The 24,481-nt window shown below is 47.6% G+C and overlaps 1 protein-coding gene across 1 annotated transcript in view; it reads right to left on the bottom strand.

Annotated features, from left to right (window-relative positions):
• Positions 1 to 8,618, bottom strand: part of SDK1 (sidekick cell adhesion molecule 1) — a 744,026-nt gene extending 735,408 nt beyond the window's left edge. The window contains exon 1 of the mRNA XM_027528208.1: positions 8,378 to 8,618. Within this exon, the coding sequence (XP_027384009.1) occupies positions 8,378 to 8,618 (241 nt within the window). The remainder of the gene's footprint in view (positions 1 to 8,377) is intronic.
• Positions 8,619 to 24,481: the final 15,863 nt, after the last annotated feature.

The raw sequence follows: 24,481 nt of genomic DNA, 5'->3' as shown, positions 1-24,481 counted from the left end.
TAGGCTCCTGGAGGTGGTGATGGACAGGGAGGCCTCCTGTGCTGCAGTCCACAGGGTCACAAAGAGTTGGACACGACTGAGCAACTGAACTGAACTGATCCCAGAGATGGAGCTGAATCCTAAATTTGCCAAGTTTCAAAGTATTTGTCTTGTAACATCGATACCTCAAGATGCCTTCAGTAAAATCATTTTTCTATTAAGTCATTCATACTGACTTTCTAGTTTGCAACCAAGGAAGTCTTAGCTAAGGGAAAAAAAAAAAAACAACAACCTTAGAAAAGCCAAGAAGACACACTTAGAAAAGGGGGACACACCTACACAGAAAAATAAAACAAATTCCACATAAAGTGAAAATACCTTTGGCCAGAAAATACATAAATACACACAATGTTTGTTAACTCATGTATCTCCTCCTTTTAAAGGTGTTACATAAAATGCTGGAGGCTAAGAGCCATGTTTTCTTTTATGTTCTGCAAATCATCATAGATTGCTGTAGAACTAAACACTGAATAAAAAATTAGAAAAAGCATAACTGTACAATAATATAAATCATAAAGTTGCATCCTTGGAAACCCACTCCCTCTGGGAACAGTTTATACATGCACTCATGTAAATAAAATGTCTTTTTTTCCCCAAGTAATACTTTGCCACTACTTTATTTCCTGGTTGTGATTTGCATTGTAAGGTATTATGAATTCACCTTGCTCACAGCCGAGAATTTTATATATTGCATGAAGTGCTGAAAAGCAGTGTACCATGGAAGGGAGGGAAAAAAAATAGCTACACAAACTAGAGATTACATCCTATATAAATACTTTTCCTGTTGCCATCTGGTGGTTCATGTATTAAATCAACACTGACGCTCATTGTACAGCAGGCTTGGTCCACAAAATCAAAACCTCCTATTCTTTTTGCATCACATTTAACACCTAGAGGGAAGGTGAGATAGAACTGACCTTCAACCACAAATATACACAAAACTAAGGCTCACACTACAGAGAAAAACCCATAGATACCTGTGGATGTAACATATGAACAGGTTATACCCATGTGATATAAGCTATGCTCTCTCCCCTCACCCAAAATCTAACTTTCTCAACTAGCCTGCTTGGGTTGGTATAATTCTTAATAAAGGTAACTAACAGCACTCTGAGTAGCCATATTCCTCTTCCAATTGCCACCGTCATTCTTTAGTTACCTTCCTATATTCTTTCTCTTGGAAAGATCATTCATCTTCATAAAAATCAAGCTTACATATTTGAGAGCTTCCAAGCCTCTCACAATAAAGAATCATGTCTAGAATACAGAAGAGAGTTCTAGAAGAGAGAAAAGGCAACAAAACACTACATCAAAGGCTAAATTTATCTGGGTGATAATATGGGCCCAGGAGTCTAGCCCATTCTCACAAGCCCACATCCCCAAAGTTACAGACAGACAGACACACACACACATCCCCAAAACACTGCAGAAACTACAGACTTGGCCCATGTTCAACAAGCTAATCTCCAAATATCAATACATTAGAAGATTTATCTGACTGACATTCATTATTAAGAAACTAGATTTAATTGATAGCTGTTATCTTCACTAGACATTGTCTGTATACCAACAGCATGCCAGCTAAGCCTGTTAAAGTGAAAAATAATCACTGTGAATTTTGAGAACCATCTGAGTTACTGAAAGTCCCTAATGAAGACAGCCAACGCAGCACCAGGTAGCGCCCAGGAACAGACAGCATCTACCATCTCGTCAATAACTGATGGTCACTGTCCAATAAACGTGAACATTCTCATATCACTATCTCATCTCTTTTAAACTTTCTCACTGCATTAATGACCTCCTAGGTTTCAATTAGTCTTGCCCTTTTTTTCTTCCAGCCGTTTAAATAAATAAGCATCTCACATTTTAAAGAAATTTATTCCTCCAAACTTCAGGTCTTCATTGATAAATTGCAGCACTAATTCATTTTAGAGAACCTAAAATTTTGAGTATGAACCACTTTCAGGCTAGAGTAAATATATCATGTGTAAGATGGCAGCACCTAAGGAGAAATATTATATTGCATCTTAGTTATCTTCGACATTGTAAACACCACAGCAAAAGCAAAATGAAGAGAATTAGGTTCTAAGAGCTAAGACATAAGGAGTTATAGAATCCCCAGATAGAAGACACAGAAGCTTGGTAAAGGGCAGAAAAGATGTGACAAAATACAAATCAAAAACTCACGGCAGAACAATTCTGAAGATGTAGTTTAACCTCCAACTTTTACAGGAGAGAAAAAAATCAACTCAGATGCTAACAAACCTGCTAATATAACAAGTTAGTTAGAGGATGAAATAAAAACCAGGTCTACTAACCCTTATCCCAATGCCTTTTGCATTCACCATATCCTTTTTTCTAGGAAAGCTTTATAAAATGTTCTCATTCCCACAGTACCCACAGGAGACCCTGGGGACAGGGAGCCTGCAGCCAGATCAAGGTAAGGAGTGTGTCTTCAGAGCGGCCTGTCAGGGGGTCAGAGCACCTCAAGGCCAGAAGAGCAAAGGAGCAAACGAGAGCTTCCTGAAGCACTGCTCCTGACATCTCTAACCCTGTCTGTACTTGGATATGGGTTAGTAACAATGTGTTTCTCCAGAGCAGGTCTCAGGTATGGGATCAATAACTGGTGGGTGGTATTTATCAAACTATGAGACACTTTTCTATTTCAGGGAATCATTAAAAAAACACAAGACTAATTTCTATGCACTGCTACAAAAGAATGACATGAGAGGCCATCGCTGCAGTTCCATGTGGCAAAATAAGGCACAAATGTTTATATTAGAGATTATTATTTTATTTTTTAAATAAATTTTTTATTTTAAATATTTTAATTAATTTAAAATACATTTAAATTTAATTAAAATAATTAATTTTAAAAATTAATATTTTAAAATAAAAAAATAAAAGTTCTGTTTTATTAAAAGATTTATGAACTGAGGGTAAGTTTTAAGAAAATACCTTATGGAAATGAAGAAGTCAAATTACTAATTAGAATGAAAGGAACTGTATATGTATTAAAATGCCCAATCACATTAGGTAAAAAACAGTGACTGCTTACCCCAAGTCTTAGCCAGATCATAAACTTACGTCAAGAGCTTTACTTTTTTACTTTTTTTTTTAGATAATTGTACTTTAACTCCTCTTTGTACTATACCTTTCAACCTCATTTTCATTCCCCATCCCCACCTTACTCAGCTTTCATGGATTTGGACTTAAAGAGTCTACTTTCAAAACTACTGCTTTCCTTACTTCTTACAGGAATTTAAGTCATGACCTAGCCACGATCCAGTTTCTGAGTTTCACTCTGTCTCAGTCTCTAGACGTACTCAGCAGACATTACTGGTCTCTGACCTCAGGGACACCTGGAAGAAGGCACTCCTTCCCCCCGCCAAGTTCCCCCAGCGAAACAACACGAGGACTCAGGATGGACAGAATACGAAGGCAACTAGTAGGCAGAATTTCGGAGAAGGCAATGGCACCCCACTCCAGTACTCTTGCCTGGAAAATCCCATGGATGGAGGAGCCTGGTAGGCCGCAGTCCATGGGGTTGCTAACAGTCGGCACGACTGAGCAACTTCACTTTCACTTCTCACTTTAAGCATCGGAGAAGGAAATGGCAACCCACTCCAGTGTTCTTGCCTGGAGAATCCCAGGGATGGGGGAGCCTGGTGGGCTGCTGTCTCTGGGGTCGCACAGGGTCAGACACAACTGAAGTGACTTAGCAGCAGCAGTAGGTAGAATTTAGAGGGCTTCCCAGGTGGCCCCGGTGGTAAAGAATCCTCCTGCCAGTGCAGGAGATGCAGGCTTGATCCTTGGGTTGGGAAGATCCCCTGAAGAAGGCAACGGCAACCACTCCAGTATTCTTTCCTGGAGAATCCCATGGGCAGAGGAACCTGGCAGGCTACAGTCCATGGGGTCTCAAGCAGTCGATTGTGACTGAGCACACACACAGGTAGGACTAAACTACAATATGCTGTTTGATTCCACTTCATCACCAGTTAGCTTTCCAGAGTGACTTTGATTTACTCCAATATTTGGTGACACAAGAAACTTTCTGGTTAGATATAATCCCAATATGTAGCTGAACTGAACCGGGGTTAGATAAAATGCCTGCTAACAAAAGATCAGTACCTTACAAACCCCACCTCTCTATTCCCATTTGAGGAACTTAAATACATGTACTTGAGTGAGCATTTTCCAAGTGTCCTTCAAAGAAATGGTTAGTATGCTCCTAGTAGTCAATTTTGGGGGGTTCAAATCTGCCAACAGACTGAGAGGGCTATGCATATTCTTCTCTATTTACCAGACTGTTTAATGCAGTTTTTATTGTTCCGTGGGAACAGTAAATAAGGTAACCTGAAACTTGAGGTCATGTAACTCAGTAGTGTTTGGAAAGCATCGGCCGCCATCTTCCTCTGGTATTGATCAGACTGCTCCCCGCTCCTGCCCCCTCCCCCATGAAGCCACAGGCTGCGCGGGAAACACCCCAGTCCACTGGTTATGCACAGAAACCGTGGATCAGGCAGTCTGCCTTCCAATCTGGTTCTACCCCTAGCCCTGAGACCCTAAGCAAATTAGTTAATAGCTCAGCACCTCAGTTTCCTCATAAGCAAAATGAGTACAAAATGCTACATGACTCTCTGGGGTTGTTGTGAAGAGTAAATGAGCCTACCTGTAAAGCACATCGTGCCTGGCACATAACAAGGGCTCAGGAAGGTGAGGTACAGGTGGCCACATGTAAGACTGCATAGAGGGTGACAGTCGCTTATTGTTAGATTTACAGGCCGGTTGCCATCGGTTAACCACGCCACGGGCTGATAAGACGCACTGAACGCTACTAAATGCGGCACCATGAAGACTCTCCGGGCGAAGCTAGCAGCCTGGAACTCAAGCTCCACCTGAGACTCAAATTACAAAGATGTGAGAAGTGGGTGTGCGAGTAAGAGGAACAGGGGAAACAAACCACTCTGGGAGGACGGGAAGCAAGGAGGGCCCAAAACGAAGGTAGGTTTGTATTGAACCAATTCAGCTCTGTTTTGAGATTTCTTCAGCAAGCCAGAGGCAGAGTAGACCTTACTCAAGGCTGAGATTTGCCCAAGAAAAGGGATCCACGTAGGAGGCCAGGTCACAGCAAGTCAGGGTAAGGATGACAGAGAACTGGGTATGATTGTGAGACTAGCCTACAAGGATAAAACCATAACACAAAGACACAAGAAATCACCTGCGGAGTTTTTAAACCCGCACATTCTCCCTCCAAAGACCTGCTGGTTGGAGGTAGAGCCCAGAGAGACAAGTATTTTTAAATTGCACTGGTGACTCTGATGCAAACCCCAGACTAGCACAAAGCAGGAACTTGACAATGTCGGTAGGAATAAATAGAATGAGTGACTCAAAAGCTAATTAAGTCTGGAAGACATTTCAAAGTTTGAGATCATGAACATGGAACAAGTGAAAATCAGCTAAAAGTGTAGAAAGCTCACTGGAGTTGTGGGTGGTCCAGCAAGGGGGTGCACAGTCTACAGAACCACAAGACCAGCCAGAAACAAGGTTAAAGGAAAAATCAAGCGATCGTAGATTAAAAAAAAAAAATTAAAACAGTGATTCTCAAACTTTACTGCACACTGGAACCACTTGAGTTTTTATATCTCCTGATGCTCACATCAAACCAAAAGTCAATTAAAACAAGTTCTGGGAATAAGAGTCAGCCTTCTGTATTGTTTAGAGCTTGCAGGTGATTTGGACATGCAAACACATTCGAGAAACACGGGGAATCAATAGGTGATGGGATGCGGAAAAACTAAGCAAGCCAAGATAGTGGTTCTCAGACTCTGGTGGGTATCATGAGGGACATGTGGAAGCAAGTTCACCACTTCAGTGTGACTCACTGAAGAACAAAAAGAGCTGGCCCTCTCTAGGTTCACTCAATTCCCCAAGTAATTCTGATACACACCACAGCTGGAGAGCCATGAGTCCAGGGGGCTGGAAATAACTCCAAAGGAGAAACTAAGAACTGTGAACCACCCCAAGCAGTAACTGAGAAGTGCATCCCTACACTTCTCCTCTTGATAAACACAACCTTAACACAAGGCTGTACTGAGCATTATCAGAATCAGTAAGCCTGTAATGGTCCATCAGGAAAGCTAAGACACCACAGACTTCACACAAATGACACACATGACCCCGCCATCCTCCGCCCCAGAAAGCATCCTTCTTCAACACTCAAGTGTGGCTCCCTAGTGGACAACATACGGAAAGCATGCACTGCCACCTGCCTTGAACAACTAAAAAGACTTGGCTCTTTAGCAATGAAGAAAAGTCCCAAACACCCACCAGTAAGCGGACTATGTAATTCAATTATCATTACTGTGTAGAAAGAAACTCCAGGACTATTAAACAGTTACATTTAGAAGACCTGAACTTGGTGTTTCACTTCACCGTCAATTACCCGATTACGCAATCTGCTTAAAACTTGGGTTGTGAAACTATGTAACTTTTACTAGTCCCTATGGCCCTTGTTTTCTCCCAAGGTATCATGGCCAAGCCTAGCCACATGAAAGGCCATTAGAAGGAAACAGTTAAAGAGAAATTAGGAATTGCTTCACCTAGCTACATAGTAATATAGCACTTCTGGCTGGTTCTAACCTAGTGGTAAGTGTTCCATTTAGAATGTTACATCTTATCTGATAAGATTCAAGAGAATACATTCCCCATGCATATGGCCAACTCATCATTCCATCAGAAATCTATAGCAGCCCCAGAATTTTCATTTTCAAGATACATGAGCTTTTGTCAAATGGTGACATCTCCCCTGTAATATGAATTTTCAATATGATATAAAAAATGATGGATATATTACACATTTCACAGAGCACAGAGAACAGAAACCTGTCAATGAATTTAAAATTTGTGACAACCTATTTGAAATTTTACACTGAAAGATCTGTACACTTTATAAACCATGTAAATGTAAAATGTGAAATAGGTAACCCCCTCCCCCCCTTTTTTTTTTTACTGGCAATGAGGAATAAAATACTCCACTCTAACAAAGTTTGTCTTAGTACTTGTTTTAAGTTAATTTCACTAACATTGCAGTTGTAAAAAGCAACACACTGACAGCCTTCAAACTGATAAAAACTTAAAAATATATATATATTTCAAAACAAAGCCAGATTTTTCCACTCTGAACTTGTACACAAATCTTTACATGGATTAAGATTCAGAGCTTACTGTAAAGTGCAAGTCACTGTTTTGGGGGGGGGGGGCGCAGAAAAGGACACTTAATAAACACCCTTTCTATCTTAAAGGTCATCCCTAACTGATTTAGATTTCCTCATTTGAACCTGGCTTCTCTGGCAATCTCCAGATCCCATTTTACAAAACGACTTAATAAATGCTTTTCTACCAAAGTCAGTCATTAAGCAAAAAAGCACAAACAAGCGAAACGAAAATTTTCCAAGTAATGGAGGAGAGTTAAATTAACCAGAAATATGGCAATTTGTTTCCATGTAGCAAAACACGAGAGCGGGCACTTAGGAAAGCCTTGGGGAGAGGGAGGGGGAGGACCTCAGTGAGGATCAATCAGGTTAACATTCACAGGAGAAGGATGAGTTATCTGCTGTTCCACGATCGGATGATAGTTTTGAGATCAGACCTTTGAGATGCGATTCCATTTAAACCATCATCCGTCGCTACACACACATCACCTTCTCTGGACACCGAACACGGGTAATTTAAGTTCAGTGCTCGCATCTGCCGTCCACCTGCCTCCCGCGACGCCGAGGACCACCGAAGCCAAGCCCCTGGAGCCGCCCGCGGCCCCGTGAAAGCCCGCACCGAGAGGGCGCGTGCAGCCAGGTACTTCCACCTCTCCGCCTCCCGCGTCCCCCTTCATCCTCCCCAGACCTGCAAACTTCAGCGAGCAGGGATGCTCGGGGGGCCGGGGGGGACGTTCCGGGTCTTGGAAAGAACCCAGGTTTCCGGGGCCAGGCTCGGGAGAGACGCCACCTCCCCGTTCCAGCGGTCACTTGGCGCCGGCAGAGGGGCAGCACCTCCTCAGACCAGCGCGGTCTCCGGGGGCACAGGGGCGGGTGGGGGCGGCGCGGGGCCGAGGGCGAGGCCGCGGGCACCCGAAGTTCTGCTCCGCCAGCCGCCGGGCTCCGGACCTGAGGGGCGGCGGGGCCTGGGGCGGCGCAGAGGCTCCAGGTGGCCGGCGCCTCGGACTCTGACAGGCCGGCGCCGCCCGGCGCGCTGAGGGGCGAAGGGCTCCCAACTTGGAGGCTCGGGCGAGCGGCCCTCGGGGCGCCTCCCCGCTCCCGGCCCGCGTCCGCGCCGCGCTTACCTTGAGCCAGCGCCCGGAGCAAGTGCAGCTGCAGCGCCGCGAGCGCCCACCACCCGCGCCGCCGGCCCGCGCTCAACTTTGTCGCCGGCCGCCCGCCGCTCTCCCCCGCATCCCCGCCGGGGCTCCCGGGCGCCGCGCGGGCTCCTCGGGGCCGCCGCTCGGGGCCGGGCCGGGACCCCCGCGGCCGCCCCGGGCCCGCCGCGCCGCCGCCGCCGGCCGCCAGCCCGGCGCCCCGGGCCATGCCGAGGAGCCGCCGCCGCCCCCGGCCCCGGCCTCGGGCCCCGAGTGCGGGACGGCGGGCGGGGGCCTCCGAGCCGGGCGTCCAAGTGCTGAGGGGCGCCGGGCGCTGAGGGGCGCGGCGGGGGAGAAGTTGTCCGCGAGGAGACGCCTGTCACGCCGGCTCCGCGGCCGGAGCGCCCGGGCCGCGCCGCGTCTCTACAAGGGTCCGGCGGGCGCTGAGGAGACGCCGCCGCCCCCGCCCGGCGCTGAGGAGAAAGTGCGCCCGCCCGCGCGCCGCCGCTCGCTCGCCCGCCGCCGCCGCCGCGCCCCATTCACAGCCCGGCCGCACGCGCCGCCCGCCCGCGCCCGCCGCCGCCGCTGATTGGCCGAGGGGAGGCGGCTCGCGGCCCCCCGCGTCCCGCCCCCACGCCCTCGCCTGCTTTCAAACTCGCCGCGCCCGCCCGCCTGGAATTTCGCGCCGGGCCCCAGGGCTCCACTCGGGCGGCTTCCCGCGCCGGCTGCGCCCCCTAGGGACGCGCGGTGGGCACTGCAGGCCGGCGCCGGCTCTGCACGCGCGACCCGGGCGGCTCCCGCGGGGGCGGTCCGGCCTCGCCCGGCCCCAGCGCGCCCGCGCGCAGGTGGGCTCTCCCGTGCGGCCGCCGGACGGGCTGGCTGGCGGGCGGGCGGCTGGTGGGCGCCCCTCTCGCAGCGCCCCGGCCCGCCTTCCCCGCTGCCCCCTGGGAGCCGCCCCCTCCCGCCCGCTCGGCTTTAGGGTGATTAGGCGCCAAGTTGCCGGGATTGCAAACGAGAAACACGCCGGATCGGGTTTTCAGATCCCAGCAACTAGAGGCACCTGTGGGTGCAGACCCGCCGCCTGTTGAGAGGAGTGGACACTGGCTTTGGAAGCGCGTCCAAGGTCATGAGCGGCCGGCGGGGAGCTCAGCTTGAGCTGCTTCCCAGCGTGGGGTGGGCGGGCCTCCTAAGGGAAGCATCTGCTAGGGGGATGGTCTCCCAGGGGGTGGGTCTCCTAGGGGGAGGGTCTCCCAGACGGAGGGTTCACTAGGAGAAGGATCTCCCAGGGGGAGGGTCCGCTAGGGGGAGGGTTCACTAGGAGAAGGATCTCCCAGGGGGAGGGTCCGCTAGGGGGAGGGTCCCTGCGTGAAGATGGTCTCCTAAAGCAAGGGTCCCCCAGGGGAGGGTCCTCTAGAGGGAGGGTCTCCTGCTGATTCTGAGCCAAAGCGAGGTGGGCGCGGTCGGCGGAGCTCCGCCGCATGTGGTAAGCATTAGTCGAGTTTATGGGGTGAACTAAGCGCCCTGGAGGCTGGGAGGCTAGAATTTTTGTGGGAGGAGGGCCTGGAAAGTGACACGCAGTCTGAGGCCCGGGCCTGTGATGACTGAGTGCGATCGCGTAGGTGGTGATGGCAGCCGGACAGGGCCTGCGCCCCGCTCGGGGCTGTGTCCCCAGGAAGCTCTGGGTGCAGGTTCCTTGTTGCTGCATTTGTTGCTCCAGGCGAGGACAACTCAGGCGGGAGAGTGGACAGCAGGTCACGAGGCCGAGGTTTCTGAGCGGGGGTTAGCTCCGGCTTTCAGAGCACCCACTGTGCGCTCCCCAGCCTCTGCTAAGTCTGAACAATGACCCTGAGAAGGAAAGGTGGGGAAACTGAGGACCGAGGACAGCAGCCAGTTGAGGAGGTGGATTCTGAACGGGATGGGATCCCAGGGCCTGCCCTCTGCCCACTTCTACTTCGTGCGAGGAGGGCTGAAAAGTGAGATGCAACCCAAAGCCAGCGTGTTCTCTAATGCCCTCTGGAAACACGGGTGTGCGCTGACTCCAATACCACAGCAGAGCCCTGGGGACCAAGGGTGTCCGAAGGGCACTGAGCGGCGGGCTGGGGAGGGGGGCTATATCAGTTTCCCTTGCAGCAGCCCTGTGTATACTCAGTGGCTAGGTACTGTCTGACTCTGCACACACACCCTGCCACACACACGCCCCACCCATGGACTGTAGCCCACCAGGCTCCCCTGTCTGGGATTTTCCAGGCAAGAATATTGGAGTGGGCTGCCATTTCCCTTTCCAGGATCGAACGTGAGTCTCCTGCATCTCCTCCACTGGCAGACAGATTCTTTACCACTGAGCCACCAGGGAACCCCTATTATTCTTACCTTATGCAGCAGCCCTGGGCCTCTGCTAACTTGCAGGGTTATGTAAGAGTCTAGAGAGGAAAATGAGCCGTGCCTACCGGATGTTGACCACCCCAGCAGGCCAGCCCTGTGCCAGAGCATCACACTCACCCTGCCACACACCGTGTGAGAGGTGTGCCCCTAGTGCAGCGGGGGAAACAAGATAAAAGAGGTGAAGTGGCTTTGTTTCTAAGCACCTCTGCTTTGCTCCGAGATGTGGAGGGGGTGGGAGGGAACCTGTGGAACAGATGAGGGTTTGGAGGTCTCAGCTCCACTCTTGCCAATTGTGAGATCCGGGCAAACTGCTGACCATGTCCCTGTAAAGAGTAAGGAACAAGTCCCATTTCACAGGGTTGTTGGGAAGGAGTGAGATAATTCCCAGTCAATAAACGCTTGTTTCCCTTTCCTCATACCAGTGTGTCCTGAAGCAAACCACCCTCGCTCTGCCTGCCAGCCGAGTCCAGTCCACACTTAACCTCTTCCTTTCGTCCAGGAACACATGCCCATCCATGACCTTCCTTGCAAATGGCAGCGCGTGCCCATCTTGCTGTCCGGTGGCTCAGTCGTGTCTGACTCTCTGCACCCCCTTGGAAGGCAGCACGCCAGGCTTCCCTGTTCTTCAGTGGCTCGGGCAACTTCTTGACGTCAGGACGCTCAAAAAAGTGCCCCGAGCCTCTTTTGCTGTGATTGATTTTGCAGTTCAGAGGAACCTTTATGGAAACTTGCTTGGAAATTGGAAAGCCAAGCCAGTATGCTGGAAGTTGCAGCAGAAGCATTGACATCACTGCTACTCTGAAAGGTCTGGAGACACCTCTGGGAAATTTTTTATTCCAGAATCATCCTGAGTAAGTGAGGCTCTAATGGCGTCTCATTTTACAGTTGAAGGAACCAAGCCAGGGAAGTTTAATAGATGCAAAGTAGCCGTGATAAAGCCAGAGCAGGAGCCCAGTTCTCTTGAGCCCAATTCTAAGACTTTTTCCACACCAGACAGTGTTACCTCTTACATGACCCATTAGGTTACTGTCTTAGGGGATATGTTTAGACTCTAGGTATTCTTGAAAACAGATTACAGAGAAACCCATCTATAATGCTGGGGCAAGGAGGTGGCCAGCACAGAACTGGAATGTTTCTGCCCCAAAGGGCCAATTAATTTCTCAGTGTAATTTTATCCAGCCCAATAAGAAGGTCTCAAGAAGTGGACATTTTATACATATTTTAAAAGCTTTAGCCATACACGTATTCTAAAGGACCAAGGTGTGGAGGCATGTTACTCCATGAAACCAGAGTTATTTTTCTTTAAAAAAAAAAAAAAAAGAGCTACGGCTAGTTCCTATTTCCCAGAACAAGAAGTTAGGGTTTTCCCTGCTTACTTAGAGAAAGGATTTTCAGAACAAATGATAATTGAAGTGGAGTTAGTACTGTTCGCTGAGACTGCTGGTATTTTCAACTTGTCATAAACTGAAGCTCTTCCAGATGTAGTCCATGGGCCATCAGTCTCATCTGGGAGCTGGTAAGAAATAGAGAATCTCAGTCCCTTCCTGGACCTGCTGAATCAGAATCCATAGTTTAACAAGATCTCCAAGGGATTCACATATGAATTAAAGCTGGAGAATCACACTGTCTCAAAAACGTAATAGACATGATGAATACAGCTCTCTCTTCTCACTCTTCCTCCCTACAGACCTCCTTTCCTTCATTCTGTGCTTTTCCCCCCTCTTCTTTTGCCCATATTGGGCCAGGAAATAAAAGGAAAGATTTTTATTCATGATAGAGTTATAATTTTGCCTTTTTAAAAGGAACATATGCATCTTCCTAGAACATAATAGACTCAACTGTGTAGACTCAATACACTTACGGGACCCGTGGGGAGGGGGGAGAGAAACAAGCAACAAACTCCATATAAATGGTATTTATGTCAGTACAGAAAATAGATGAACAATTCCTAACAGGAAGATGAGCAAAGCCCATGAACAGGCAAGTCTAGAACAAATGCAAAGGGAAAAATCAATGCTTGAAGAATGCCCAAAGAAATTGATCCAAGAAATAAAAAATTTAATAGGGCTTATAAAAATGTTAAAGGACTGACAATGGCAAGTAGTGGTATGTGGAAAAGGGTACTCGGGTTGTGGGTGGAGATATAAATTAAGCCTTTCTGGAGAGAAACCTGCAATCTGTAACTAAGCTTTAAATGCAAGTTGTCTTTGATCTAGCCATTCTACCTCACAGATACACAAATGTGTGCCCCAGGTTGTCCACTGCAGCACCGCTAATAATAGCAAAAATGGGAAGCAACCTAATTGCCCATCCAGGAAGTTTAAGTACAATAAGGTGAATCCACACAATAAAATCCCACGTGACTGTTAAAAGAATGAAGCAGACAAAATTAATACAGAAATGTCCACTATATGCAGTTAAGTGTTCCCTACTATAAAGTTATAGGGCAAGTGTAAATAAAATAATCCATTTTATGTTCATTTTATTCTTTTTTCTAAAAGGGTGGACACCAAACTTAAATGTTTCCTTTAGGGGATTTAGAATTATATGATTTTTCTCGACTTTAAAAAAAAATTTCAAATGTGAATATGTATTTCATAATAAACAAAGAGCTTATTTTTAAAAAGCAGATGGCGAGGAGCCATCTATCACATCTATCTCACCTATCACTCATTAAGAAACGTCCCTCGTGGGTTCTCAGTGGTTCTTCTGAGAAAAATATTCCCCGATCCCATTAGAGGCTAAGTTACTGCATCCACATCTCCGCACAGGGATGGTGGGCCCGTCCACGTGCAAACCAAGGCAAGATGGAGGGGATTCCTTCATCTGGCTTCCCTGGCCTTCTGATAGATGTCTACCCTCCGAATGCCTTAGTCTCACTCGAAAATCCCCACCACCTGCCTATCCTGCCCTCGCCCTCACCTTTGTTCCGTTGCCTAGCAACCCATTAACAAGCCACCAGGTGCTGCCTTTGATTCCCATGGGGGCCTGTGCTTTGGTTACCTTAGAGCCAACCCAGTTTCCTGAGAATCTTTTCAGAGACTGAAGTCTCTTGTGAAATGCTCTTCTTAAGGGGGCTGCAAAAAAAGACAGGTACCAGATGTTTGGTTCCCAGGTGGCTCGGTGGGTTAAAGAATCTGCCTGCAGTGCAGGAGATGCAGGAGATGGGGGTTCGATCCCTGGGTCAGGAAGATCCCCTAGAGGAGGGCATGGCAACCCATGCTAGTATTCTTGCCTGGAGAATCCAAAGGACAGAGGAGGCTGGTACGCTACAGTCCATGGATCTCAGAGTCAGACACAACTGAGGTGACTGAGCATGCACACATGCATGCGCCAGAAATTTACCAAGCCTCCAAAATCTTCTACCAGCCTTCTTTACAGGTAATTGTCCTTCACCTGTCTAAGTTCTTAACATGTGGTCCCACGCCATCATTCTCATCACCTGGTCGGAAATGCAAATCCTAGGACGTCACCCCAAACGTCAGAATCTCGGGGTGAGCCTTCAGGGGATTCAGATGCATGCTCAAGTTGGAAGACCCACTGGAAAGTAACTCCTTCCGTTCTTATTTCTCAAAAAGTGTTTATTAAATTCCTGGTTTGGGCCAGCTCCAGTGCTAGGCAAGAGAGAAACAAGCAATTACAGTAATTGTGTGATAAGCAAAAGCACTTAAAGGAACATCTGAGAAAAGATCTCGAAGTCTGGGGGAATCAAGGAAAGTTTTCCAGAAGTCAAGTCTAAATGTAGACCAGAGGGATAAATGGGAATTGAGTCAATAGCCGGGAGACAGAAGGACGTTTCAGACAGAGGGAGCACCAGGTGAGGAAGCCCGGAGTGTGAATTTTAGCATGACACCAATGAACATCTACTTAAGGTTTTTAACAGGCAGTTACACAATGAGATACATTTTTAGAAGCATCATACGGATGGTGGGTTGGACTGGAGTTGGGGCAAGATTGGAAGCCGGGAGACCTGCTAGGAGACCATTGCAGCAATTAAATAGGAAGTGGCGGGGGATGGCAGAGAAGGGGCAGATTGAGCTATGTAGAAGGTAGGATCCATACTTGAGGAAGGGAGGTGTCAAAGAGGACTCCTGCTTTCTGGCTTGAGCAGCTAGAAAAACAGCCTTTTGTTTCTTAAGAGGGTGAACACAGGTGGAGGAACAGGATTGGAGGGATGAAGGTTGGAGAAACACTGATTCCACTTTGAATGTTAGAGTTGAGATGTCTGTGGAACAACATCGCACAGATATGAACACTAGACATGTGGATCTGGGGGTAAAACTGAGAAGGAGGGAGCAGAGGTTGGGGAAAGGCAGGAGAGGGTGTGGTGTCCAGCCGATGGGGAGACGGGTGACTTCAGCAAATCTTCAGTGGCAAAGACAGCAGAGTGTCCAGGAGCTCTGGATGGAAAAGTGACCCCTGGATTTAGTGACCAAGGTGTCCTCCCAGACCTGGGACAGCAGTTTCAGTGGGAGCCTGAGCCAGCCCCAGGTGGGGGAGGAATGAGTGGGAGATGGAGGTGACATTTTCAAGAGGTTTAGTGCGAAGGTGAGGGTAGAAGGTGGCAAGATTACTTGGTGTTTCAGGGAAGTTTCTTTTCTGTAGAAAGAGAGACCCAAAAAGAGGGGTTGGTAATTAATAGCTCAGGGTCCTGAAGACCCTTGGGAAAGTGAAAAGTGAAAGTCACTCAGTTGTGTCCGACTCTTTGCGACCCCATGGACTATACAGTCCTTGGAATTCTCCAGGCCAGAGTACTGGAGTGGGTAGCCTTTCCCTTCTCCAGGGGATCTTCTTGACCCAGGGATAGAACCTGGGTCTCCCGCGTCACAGGCGGATTCTTTACCAGCTGAGCCACAAGGAAAACCCAAGAATACTGGAGTGGGTAGCCTAGCCCTTCCCCAGAGGATCTTCTCGACCCAGAAATCAAACCGGTGTCTGGTGCATTGCAGGTGGAGTCTTTACCAACTGAGTTATCAGGGAAGCCCAGACCCCTGGGAGTGTCCCATCAAGTGAAGGTTTGACCATATACAGGGGAAGGCCATCCAGGCCGCTGTAAAGGGAGGCCAGGGAGAGGGGCAGGGGGCACAGCTTAGTTGGTGAGCAGCTGGAGAAAGTTAAGGAAGATGCGGTTGATATTTTCTGTTTACTTATCTATCCTCTCTCTCTTCATCACTCTCTTCCACAGGGGACCTTAGTTATTTTAGGCATAGAAAGAGGAAGGGAGTTGGCAGACTTTGAGAAGTTTTGAGATATTTGCTTTAGAGGAAGGGTGAGACTTTAACAACAGATTCAGACAGACATCTCCCCACCTGGCTTCACACGCTCGTGTTGGTGCTCAGCCGCTTCAGTCACTTCCGACTGTTTGCAACCCCATGGACCGTAGCCCGCCAGGTTCCTCTGTCCATGGGATTCTCCAGGCGAGAATACTGGAGTGGGTTGCCATTTCCTCCTCAGGGGATCTTCCCCACCCAGGGATCAAACCCGCGTCTTTTGCAGCTCCTGCATGCAGGCAGAGTCTTTACCGCTGAGCCACCAGGGAAACTCGGTTTTCACAGAAGCATGATATTTAACCCTCACAACAATCTCTGTGATAGGAAATGTGTTTCTGCGCTTCACTGAGGTTCAGTGAGCTTCCATCACTTGTCCAGGGTACCCAGCCAATGAGCGGGGGTTTTAAGCTATGTCCTGTGCTGTCTTCTACTTCGGAGGCAGCCAAGACAAAATACTGTACAGACAGCATCATGAAAACTGATCAAAGGGGACCTTAAAAGGCATCTTGTTTAAAAGAGGAACTTTTAAGTCAAATACAGGAAAGCTCTTAATTCCCTTTGGGAACAAGGCATGGAAGCGATGGGATCTCAGAGCTGAAAGGGAGAGTCAGAACGGATCTTAATGCCTATTAAGTTCAATCGTCTGCCGGAGGCACTCAACTCCTCTTTGTCCGCCCTCAAGATTGTTCCATTTGGAGAAAGCTCTGGTTACGACCAAGGTCTCACTTGCCCTGAATTGTAATCGGCCTCTCTGCAACGTCCATCCGCTGGTCCTTGGATGCACTCAGGAGCTTAGGCAAGCATCACTGCTTCTTGTCTCCAGTGCCCCAGTGGTGTGTGGTTCCCTGGAAAAAAATAAACACTTTTAAAAGTAAATAGTGGAAGGAGCTGTGGACTGAAGGTTGTTGAGAGCTGGAGAATAATCTAGTCCCATCATTTACCCGTGGAACAACGGGTAATTCCACTGTCCCTCTTTTGGCTTCAGTGTCATCATCCCAAAATATGATATAAAAAAAAAAATCTCTTTACTCTGCTCACAGGTTCTGAGAGTCAGGAATTTAATCAAGGTGCAGCCAGGAAAGGACTGGGGACTGGAATCATCTGGAATATCCTCATCGATGTCTGGTACCTGCGTTGGGATTACTTGCAGGCTGGGCTGGATTGCAGCTGTTCCCCAGACTGCATTCATGCAGTTCCTCCATATGACTTGGGCTTCCACACGACATGGCAGCTGAGTCTGAGAGTGAGTTTCTGGAAACTGTATGACCTCGCATGACCTAGCCTTGGAAGGAATGCACCATCACTCCATCTATCTGTTGAGACTGGCCCATATTCAAGAAGAGGGAGAATTAGATGCTATCTCTTGACTGGGCTGGAGGTAGCGCGGAGGCCAAGTCACCTTACAGGAGGGCAGGCAAGTTGCGAAATACTGTTGTAGCCATCTTGGAAAATACAGTCTCCCAGAGACAATCCCTGTGGACTCAGGGAAATATTGGGTTGGCCAAAAAGTTTGTTCAGGTTTACCCTACCATCTTACAGGAAAACCCCAAAGAACTTTCTGGCCAGCCCAGTACTTGGAAGAAGAGTATTTTGCAGGGTCCAGGAGCCCTGCCTTAGAAACCCAGGGTTCAGATTAGAAACACACAGCCCTCCATGTCAGCCACTCCTTCTACTGCTAAGTATTATGTGTCCACCCCCCAAAGTCATGTGGAAAGCCTAATGCCCAATGCCTTAGAATGGGGCCATACGTGGAGAGCAGCTTTCAAAGAGGCGACGTAAGCTACCATGGGGTCAACAGGGCAGGCTCTAATCCATTCTGACTGGTGTGTTTGAAAGAAGCGGAAATTTGGGCACACAGGAACACCAGGATGCCCACACAGAGGAAGACCCTGAAGAGGTGGCAAAGCAGGCAGCCATCCACAAGCCAAAGAGAGAGGCTTCGGAAGGAACCTGCCAATGCCATGGACGCGGATCTCTGGCTTCCAGAACTGTGTGAAAGCTTGATTCTGTTGCCTAAGCCACCCAACCTGGAATCTGTCAGGGCAGCCCTAGCAAACGGATACAGTGAGTGACTCGCTGTCACGGTTATGGGCACAGTCATCGCTGCCCACCCGTGCTCCTTGGCACCTCAGCCACAAGTAGAACATTTATTATGTGTTTTTACCTTTCACTCTCCTGTGCTCTATTCAATTAGGAAGTGAAGCTGAGAGCTGATTGCCTCCATCATTCTGAGAAGTTATTAAATGAAAAGAGGTGCATGACCGCAGGGTCACACACAGACTGTGCACAGTGCTCTGGTGACACATGTATGTGAAAAGCTTTAAAAGAATTCATATTCTTTGGCCCAGGATTACATTCCAATAAATATCTCTTTAAAATAATTGAAAATGTGAAGATTCATGTACAAGAATGCTTATCTTGGCATTGTTGTGATAGGGAAAAAAAATTGGAAGCCACCTAAATGTCTAAAAGTAGAAATTATTATACATCATGGTTTATCTGCTTCATGGAATACTGCAAAATTTATTAAATCTGTACTTTCAAAGACTATTTAATGACCTAGGAAAATGGTCAGGATAAGTGGGAGAAGTTGTCTATACCATTTTTCTTTTAAAAAAAAAATATGGAATACATGGGTATATTTTGGATGGATGGATGACTGTAAAGATGGATAAATATTAAAAAACAATTGGAAGAAAATGCACCAAAATATTAATGGTGATCGCTCCTGTATAGGATTATAGGTGACATTTTCATTAAAAATTTTAAGAATTCTAGACTGAATACATTTCACTTTATAATAAATAGTGAGTAAACAAAAATAAGTTATGTTTTAACGTGGAGGTGGTAGCAGCCACTCTCTCCTTCCACCTGAGGAGCAAAGAGCATTTGTCCAGCTCATACTGGGAGATGTTTGGAATTTCCAGTAATGCTGCCTCTTCCTACTTCTGCTTCTTTTGTCTTTTCTTTTGTTTTTCATTTTTAATTGGGGGATAACTGCTTTACAATGTTGCATCAGTTCCAGCTGTGCACCCCCGTGAACCGGCTGTGCGAGCACACCTACAGCCGCCCCCACCCCTTCCCCGCCCGCGCGGTGGTCTCAGAGCACCGGGCTGGGCTGCTGTACGGGATGGACAGCAGTATCCCGCTCGCTATCTATGTCACACATGGAGTGTGTGTGTGTGTCGAGGCTGCTCTCTCAGTTCCTTTTCCTCTCAAAAACCATTACAACTGAGTCAGCCTCCTGGCCCTTCTGGCTCCATTCTGGGGCCAACCGTGGCTCCAAAGAACACGTGGTGGGAGGACCAAGAATCACAGGATTTGAGAGCTGTAAGGGGCCTCCGAAACCATCTCGTGCAACAGTTATTTATCCTGTTGTCGGCTGGACAAGCAAGAAGAGTGCGGCAGAACACCCCAGCTTGCCAGAGTGAGCAAGTGAGTGAGTCTCTCGGCCATGAGGCTGTCTGCGTCATTCCCCAAGCTATTTGTATTTTCAAGTGCACCGTTTCCATAAATCTGCTACAGGGGGAAGCACAGGACGGGGAGGACATGGTTTCGCAGCGACACGCGTGAGGACAGGGCAGCCTGGCGTGCTGCAGACCATGGGGTCACAAAGAGTCGGACATGACTGAGTGACTGGACAACAAGGGACTCACAAGGAGGGGGTACTCTCTGTGGAAGGCAATCCAACATTCAAAATCATAGTTGCAAAAGGAGAGTGAAGAAAGTTAAAAGGAACACCCAGCAAGGAGGGGCTAGGGCGTGAGGGGAGAACAGTGAAAGAGAGGCATTTCATGAAGCAGTGGGACAATGAGCGATGTCGTCTAGTGACCGGGTGCCCTTCCCAGGAAGATCCAGTATTCTATCTGTGTCTTGCCTGACATGTGCCAGCAAAAGTGCACGGTGCCTGCCCGAGCCCTTCCCTGGGTCCCCGGCTGACAGCACCGTGTAGCTCCTCCCTAGATGCATTACCCAGGTTTGCCCCAGTGAAGCTCATTTGCCACTTTCCTGCCCAGGCGCTAAGCCTTGAAGACCTCCTGTCGTTCATCTCCATTGGCCTGACGTACCACCACCCAGGAAGGTCCAAGGCCAAGTGCCGAGTCACTGACTTCACTGGGCAGTCTTCTTCCAGGCTGTTTGCAAAAGTGTCACAAGAGACCATTTCCAGGGCTCCTCGTCGAGGTCCCGCCAGTTGAACTGCTCCTGCCAGAGTTGCCTCTTCATTACTGTTCTTTTCTCCCTGTCTCTAAGTCATTTTCTCATTCATTAAAAAAAAAAAAAAAAAAAAAACCCACACTGCCCACCCCATCCTACGCTAACTAAAGGTTTAAAAATAGATGTTGGGGCAGAACAATGTCAAGGGCTCTTCGGAAATCTAAAATACTCTTTCTATGTGTTTCCTTTTCTGCTCACTTACTCCCTAACAGAGATGTCATCAGCTCAATTTCCTACACCAAAATGATGACACTTTTCCCAGAATCTCTCATCTCCTTTGGTTGGTGTTGGAGGATCATTACTATTTATAAGTGAGACACGATCTTGCCCTGAGCAGAAGTGACATTCCCTTTGCTGTCCTCAAAGTCCCCTCCTTGATATTTTAACAAATAACCTTTACCCTCGTTGTGCAGATCCATGGGGTTCTCAATATGAAAATGATGAAAAAGATCCAGGCTGCTGCCCTGGCTGGTGAGAGCAGGTGGACAGTGGCCCAGAGTGTGGGAGCCCCTAGGAGGAGGGGTTGGGGTATGAACTCTGGGTTGTTCGGTTTGCATATGAAAGGTACGCTATGGGTGAGTTGTTTACCGTCTCTAGAAACTGGTTAGCCAGCCTTAGGAGAACATCCCTCCAGGGTCTGCAAGTTCCCAAGATAGCAAAGCATCAAAAGTACAGAATAAGAAAATATGATTAACATACATGGTTCTCATTAGTATCACTCAGGGGGCTTTAGAAGCACACCCCAGGCCAACTAAGTCAGACTTTGGAGGTAACTGGTGAGTCTGCTGGAAACCAGCACCTCACACCAGTTCCCCAGAGATAAACAAGGAAAGGGCTTCCCAGGTGGCTGAGCTGTAAAGAACCCGCCTGCCAATGCAGGAGATGCGAGTTCAATCCCTGGGTCGGGAAGAGCCCCTGGAGGAGGAAATAGCTACCCACTCCAGTATTCTTGCCTGGAAAATCCCATGGAAGGAGAGCCTGGCAGGCTACAGTCCATGGGGTCACAAAAGAGTCAGACATGATTTAGTGACTAAACAACAGCCAAAGAGGAAAAAGCAGTGGAGGAGGTCCTGGCCTGGCCAACCCTTAGCTGGGAGATCTAGGTCAGGCCACTGTCCTTCCAAGAACCTTGGTTTCCTCCTCTAGGAAATGAAGAATCTCTTTCAGGCTTCATGGTAGAGGACAATCCAGAACTTGTAAATTCTCTGTAGTTACAACAAGTTCCACAAATACTGTTGTTATTGTTTTGCCAATGTCTTATCCCGAGAGCTTTTGAGATCGTTTCAGGAGCAGGACTCTTGACAATGTTTTCATCTTCTTCCCATGGCACACATTTTTCTCTGTCATGTCTGATGACCACTTGTGTGCTTGGGTCGTCCTTCCCCGAGACACTGGGAGCTCCTAAGAGCCTCAGTGGCTCTTCAGGTTTTGTCATTGGCCTTATGCGGCACCTGGAACACTGGCTCCCAACAGAGTTTGTAGAATGAACGCCAAGAGGCCTTGATCTGTAGCGGATCAATAAATACAAGTTGTATTCAATCCTTCCCGATTCCTCCCCAGGCCCTAAGCCCAGAAAAGTACCCTGCAGACACTCTACTTTGCTTAACGATGGCATTTGATGACTTAAAAAGCCAAGGAGTCTCTGAATTGTTAGCCATCTGATGTCTAAAGGAAAATGGCTTGTTCCTTCTGAAAGACTGTCCAGTTAACAAGGGGTTATGATTACAGCAATGAGGATGCTTCTTGTTTTTTTTTAATAATTTTCTTCATTTGTTTCTGGCTGTGCAGGGTCTTCATTGCCATGCAGGCTTTTTCTCTGGTTGCAGAGAGCAAGGGCAACTCCAGGCGCAGTTCAAGGGCTTCTCTTGTGGAATACGGGCTTGAGGGTGTGCAGGCTGCAGTGGCTGTAGCACGCGGGCTTAGCAGCTCCGCGGCATGTGGCATCTTCCCAGACCAGGGATCGAACCCACGTCTCCTGCACTGGCAAGTGGATTCTTTACCACTGAGCCACCAGGGAAGCCCAGGAATCTTTATTTGATCAAAGGACATTTATTGAGTTGTTATTAGGTACCTGAAACAATTTGAGGGTTAGGGTTAGGGAGTAAGACACAGCCCCTGTCCTCAAGGAATTTATAGCTTAGAGTAGGACACCCACAGAGAAACAATTAACTATAATACAAATGATTCTCTAGCTTTCACAGCTCAACTCATATAGGCTCTATTACAAGAGTTTTAAAAGGTCCACGACTTCTTTCACTAGAGTCTCCAAACTTAAAATAAGATGGGAGGAAGCCAGCGAGTGATAAAGATTGATGAGGCTTCTGTTCTAGAGGCCAGGAGGAAAGCCTTGTAGCCTTCATAAAAAAAAATAAATGGAATAGACAGAAGCTGACCCACTGAATGAGACATTACATAGGCAGAGAGCGGACAAATAAACAAAGCCAGATTACATATCCTGATGCCAGGAGCCTAAATAATAGGCTGGCTCATATGGATCCTTGGCTGCAAATGGAGATCTTAACATGGCTGGCATCTTGGAGACCTGGTGGCAGGGATGCAATTGATGAGACCGGCTTTGAGGCCAAAAATGATACAAGAAGGAGAGAGACAGCAGATGGAAGGAGAAAAGCTGCTTGCAGAAGGATGATGTAGGTAGCAGCGGGGCCCCTGGCCTCACCTGGCAAGGATGTGCTAGGGAATCCCAGGAGGTGGAGATTCCATCTCAGGTAATAAGAAACGCGGGCGGGACACTCGCCGCCCCCATACTGCCATGCCCTGGGTGGGGGCGACCAAGATGAGAGAGGAACATTAACAGTGTTAGCAAAAAGGCCAGTCTAGACCTGCTATTGATGGAAAGCTTTCACTACCCTGCATCGGTAAGCCAAATATCTTATTGAGCAGAAAGTAAAGGTCAAGTGGCTCTGAAGGTCAGTGGCTTTTGTTTTTTCTTGGAAAAAATTCAAATTCACAGCCAAGTTGAAAGACTACTACAATGAATGCACATATAGCTTTCTCCTAGGTTCATCTGTGTTAACTCTCTCTCTCCCTTCCTCCTTCTCTCTTTTCCTTTCTCCCTCCCAGCATCATCTCTGTCTCTCTCCTTGAGGAACTATTACTATCATCCTTCCCCCAATCACTTCATCATACATCTTTTACAAATAAAGACATTTTTGGGTCATTTTTCCCCTGGTGGTCTAGTAGTTAAGATGCTGTGCTTCCAGTGCAGGGGGGCATGGGTTCAAACCCTGATCGGGGAACTAAGATCCCACATGCCTCACAGTCGGAAAAAAAAAGAAGATAAGTGTTTATTTAAATGTTTAAAAATTTAAAAATTTTAAAAATAAACACATTGTCCTATTTTTTTACATGGAATGTCTCATTTAATCCTCTCCACCACCCTGTACAGGAGGTATTCCTGTCCGTGGATCAATTCCAAATCACAGAACAAATTCATGGTCTGGGGGAAAGTGCAGAGAACACATACTCAAGAATTAGTTTGCCTACTTACCTGCTCCATTTAGAAAGATAATGCAGATAATACAGTCAAAAGTGGACTTTCTGAAAACATGAAGGGAGCTTAAAAGGAACGAATAACTCCATAAAAGCCAGAGCACTCTTTCAAGCCAACTTACAGGATGAAAAAATGCTTCAATGCAGGAAAACACGTGATCAGAGCTGATCAGTTTTCTTGAGGTCAAGTCACTTTTATCTCTTCGAGGCTCAGTTTTCTCATTTTCAAAATGGGCCAGTACATCCCAGAGCAGAGGCTGATCCCAGTCTTTATGGATTTGAAGCTTACTCAATCTGGAATAAGAAAAAAAAAGTATTAATCAAATCAGGAACAAAAGTGAGTATTTATTTGGAATGAGAAAAGAAGTCATCACAAATTAGCACGTTTGTAAAATTTGACAAGTACCACATGCAGCATACAACCCAAAGCTTGGAGAGGAGCCCACACGAGTGAGGGATCTTGAAGGCTGAGCTTCATCAGTATCCTAGAAAGTATTCCTGGACCCTGCAGTCAATCTCCATTGCTCCCTGAGATGCCCACGAGCCCAGCCTTCGAAGCTATTCCAAACCTGTCCAGCCCCACTGCGCCCTCTCCCCCAGCCCTACCTCCTTGGAGCAAGGCTTCCTCATCCCCCACCTGGACTGTCACAGCTGGTCTCCCAGTTTCCATTCTAGACTCCATGTAGCTTCCAGAAATATTTCTTTTTTAAAAATG

This window comes from Bos indicus x Bos taurus, chromosome 25 (genome assembly GCF_003369695.1).
Source record: "Bos indicus x Bos taurus breed Angus x Brahman F1 hybrid chromosome 25, Bos_hybrid_MaternalHap_v2.0, whole genome shotgun sequence".
NCBI classification, from domain to species: Eukaryota; Metazoa; Chordata; class Mammalia; order Artiodactyla; family Bovidae; genus Bos; species Bos indicus x Bos taurus.
The sequence above is the reverse complement of the archived record's forward strand: the minus strand, read 5'-3'. Positions and strand labels throughout refer to the sequence as shown.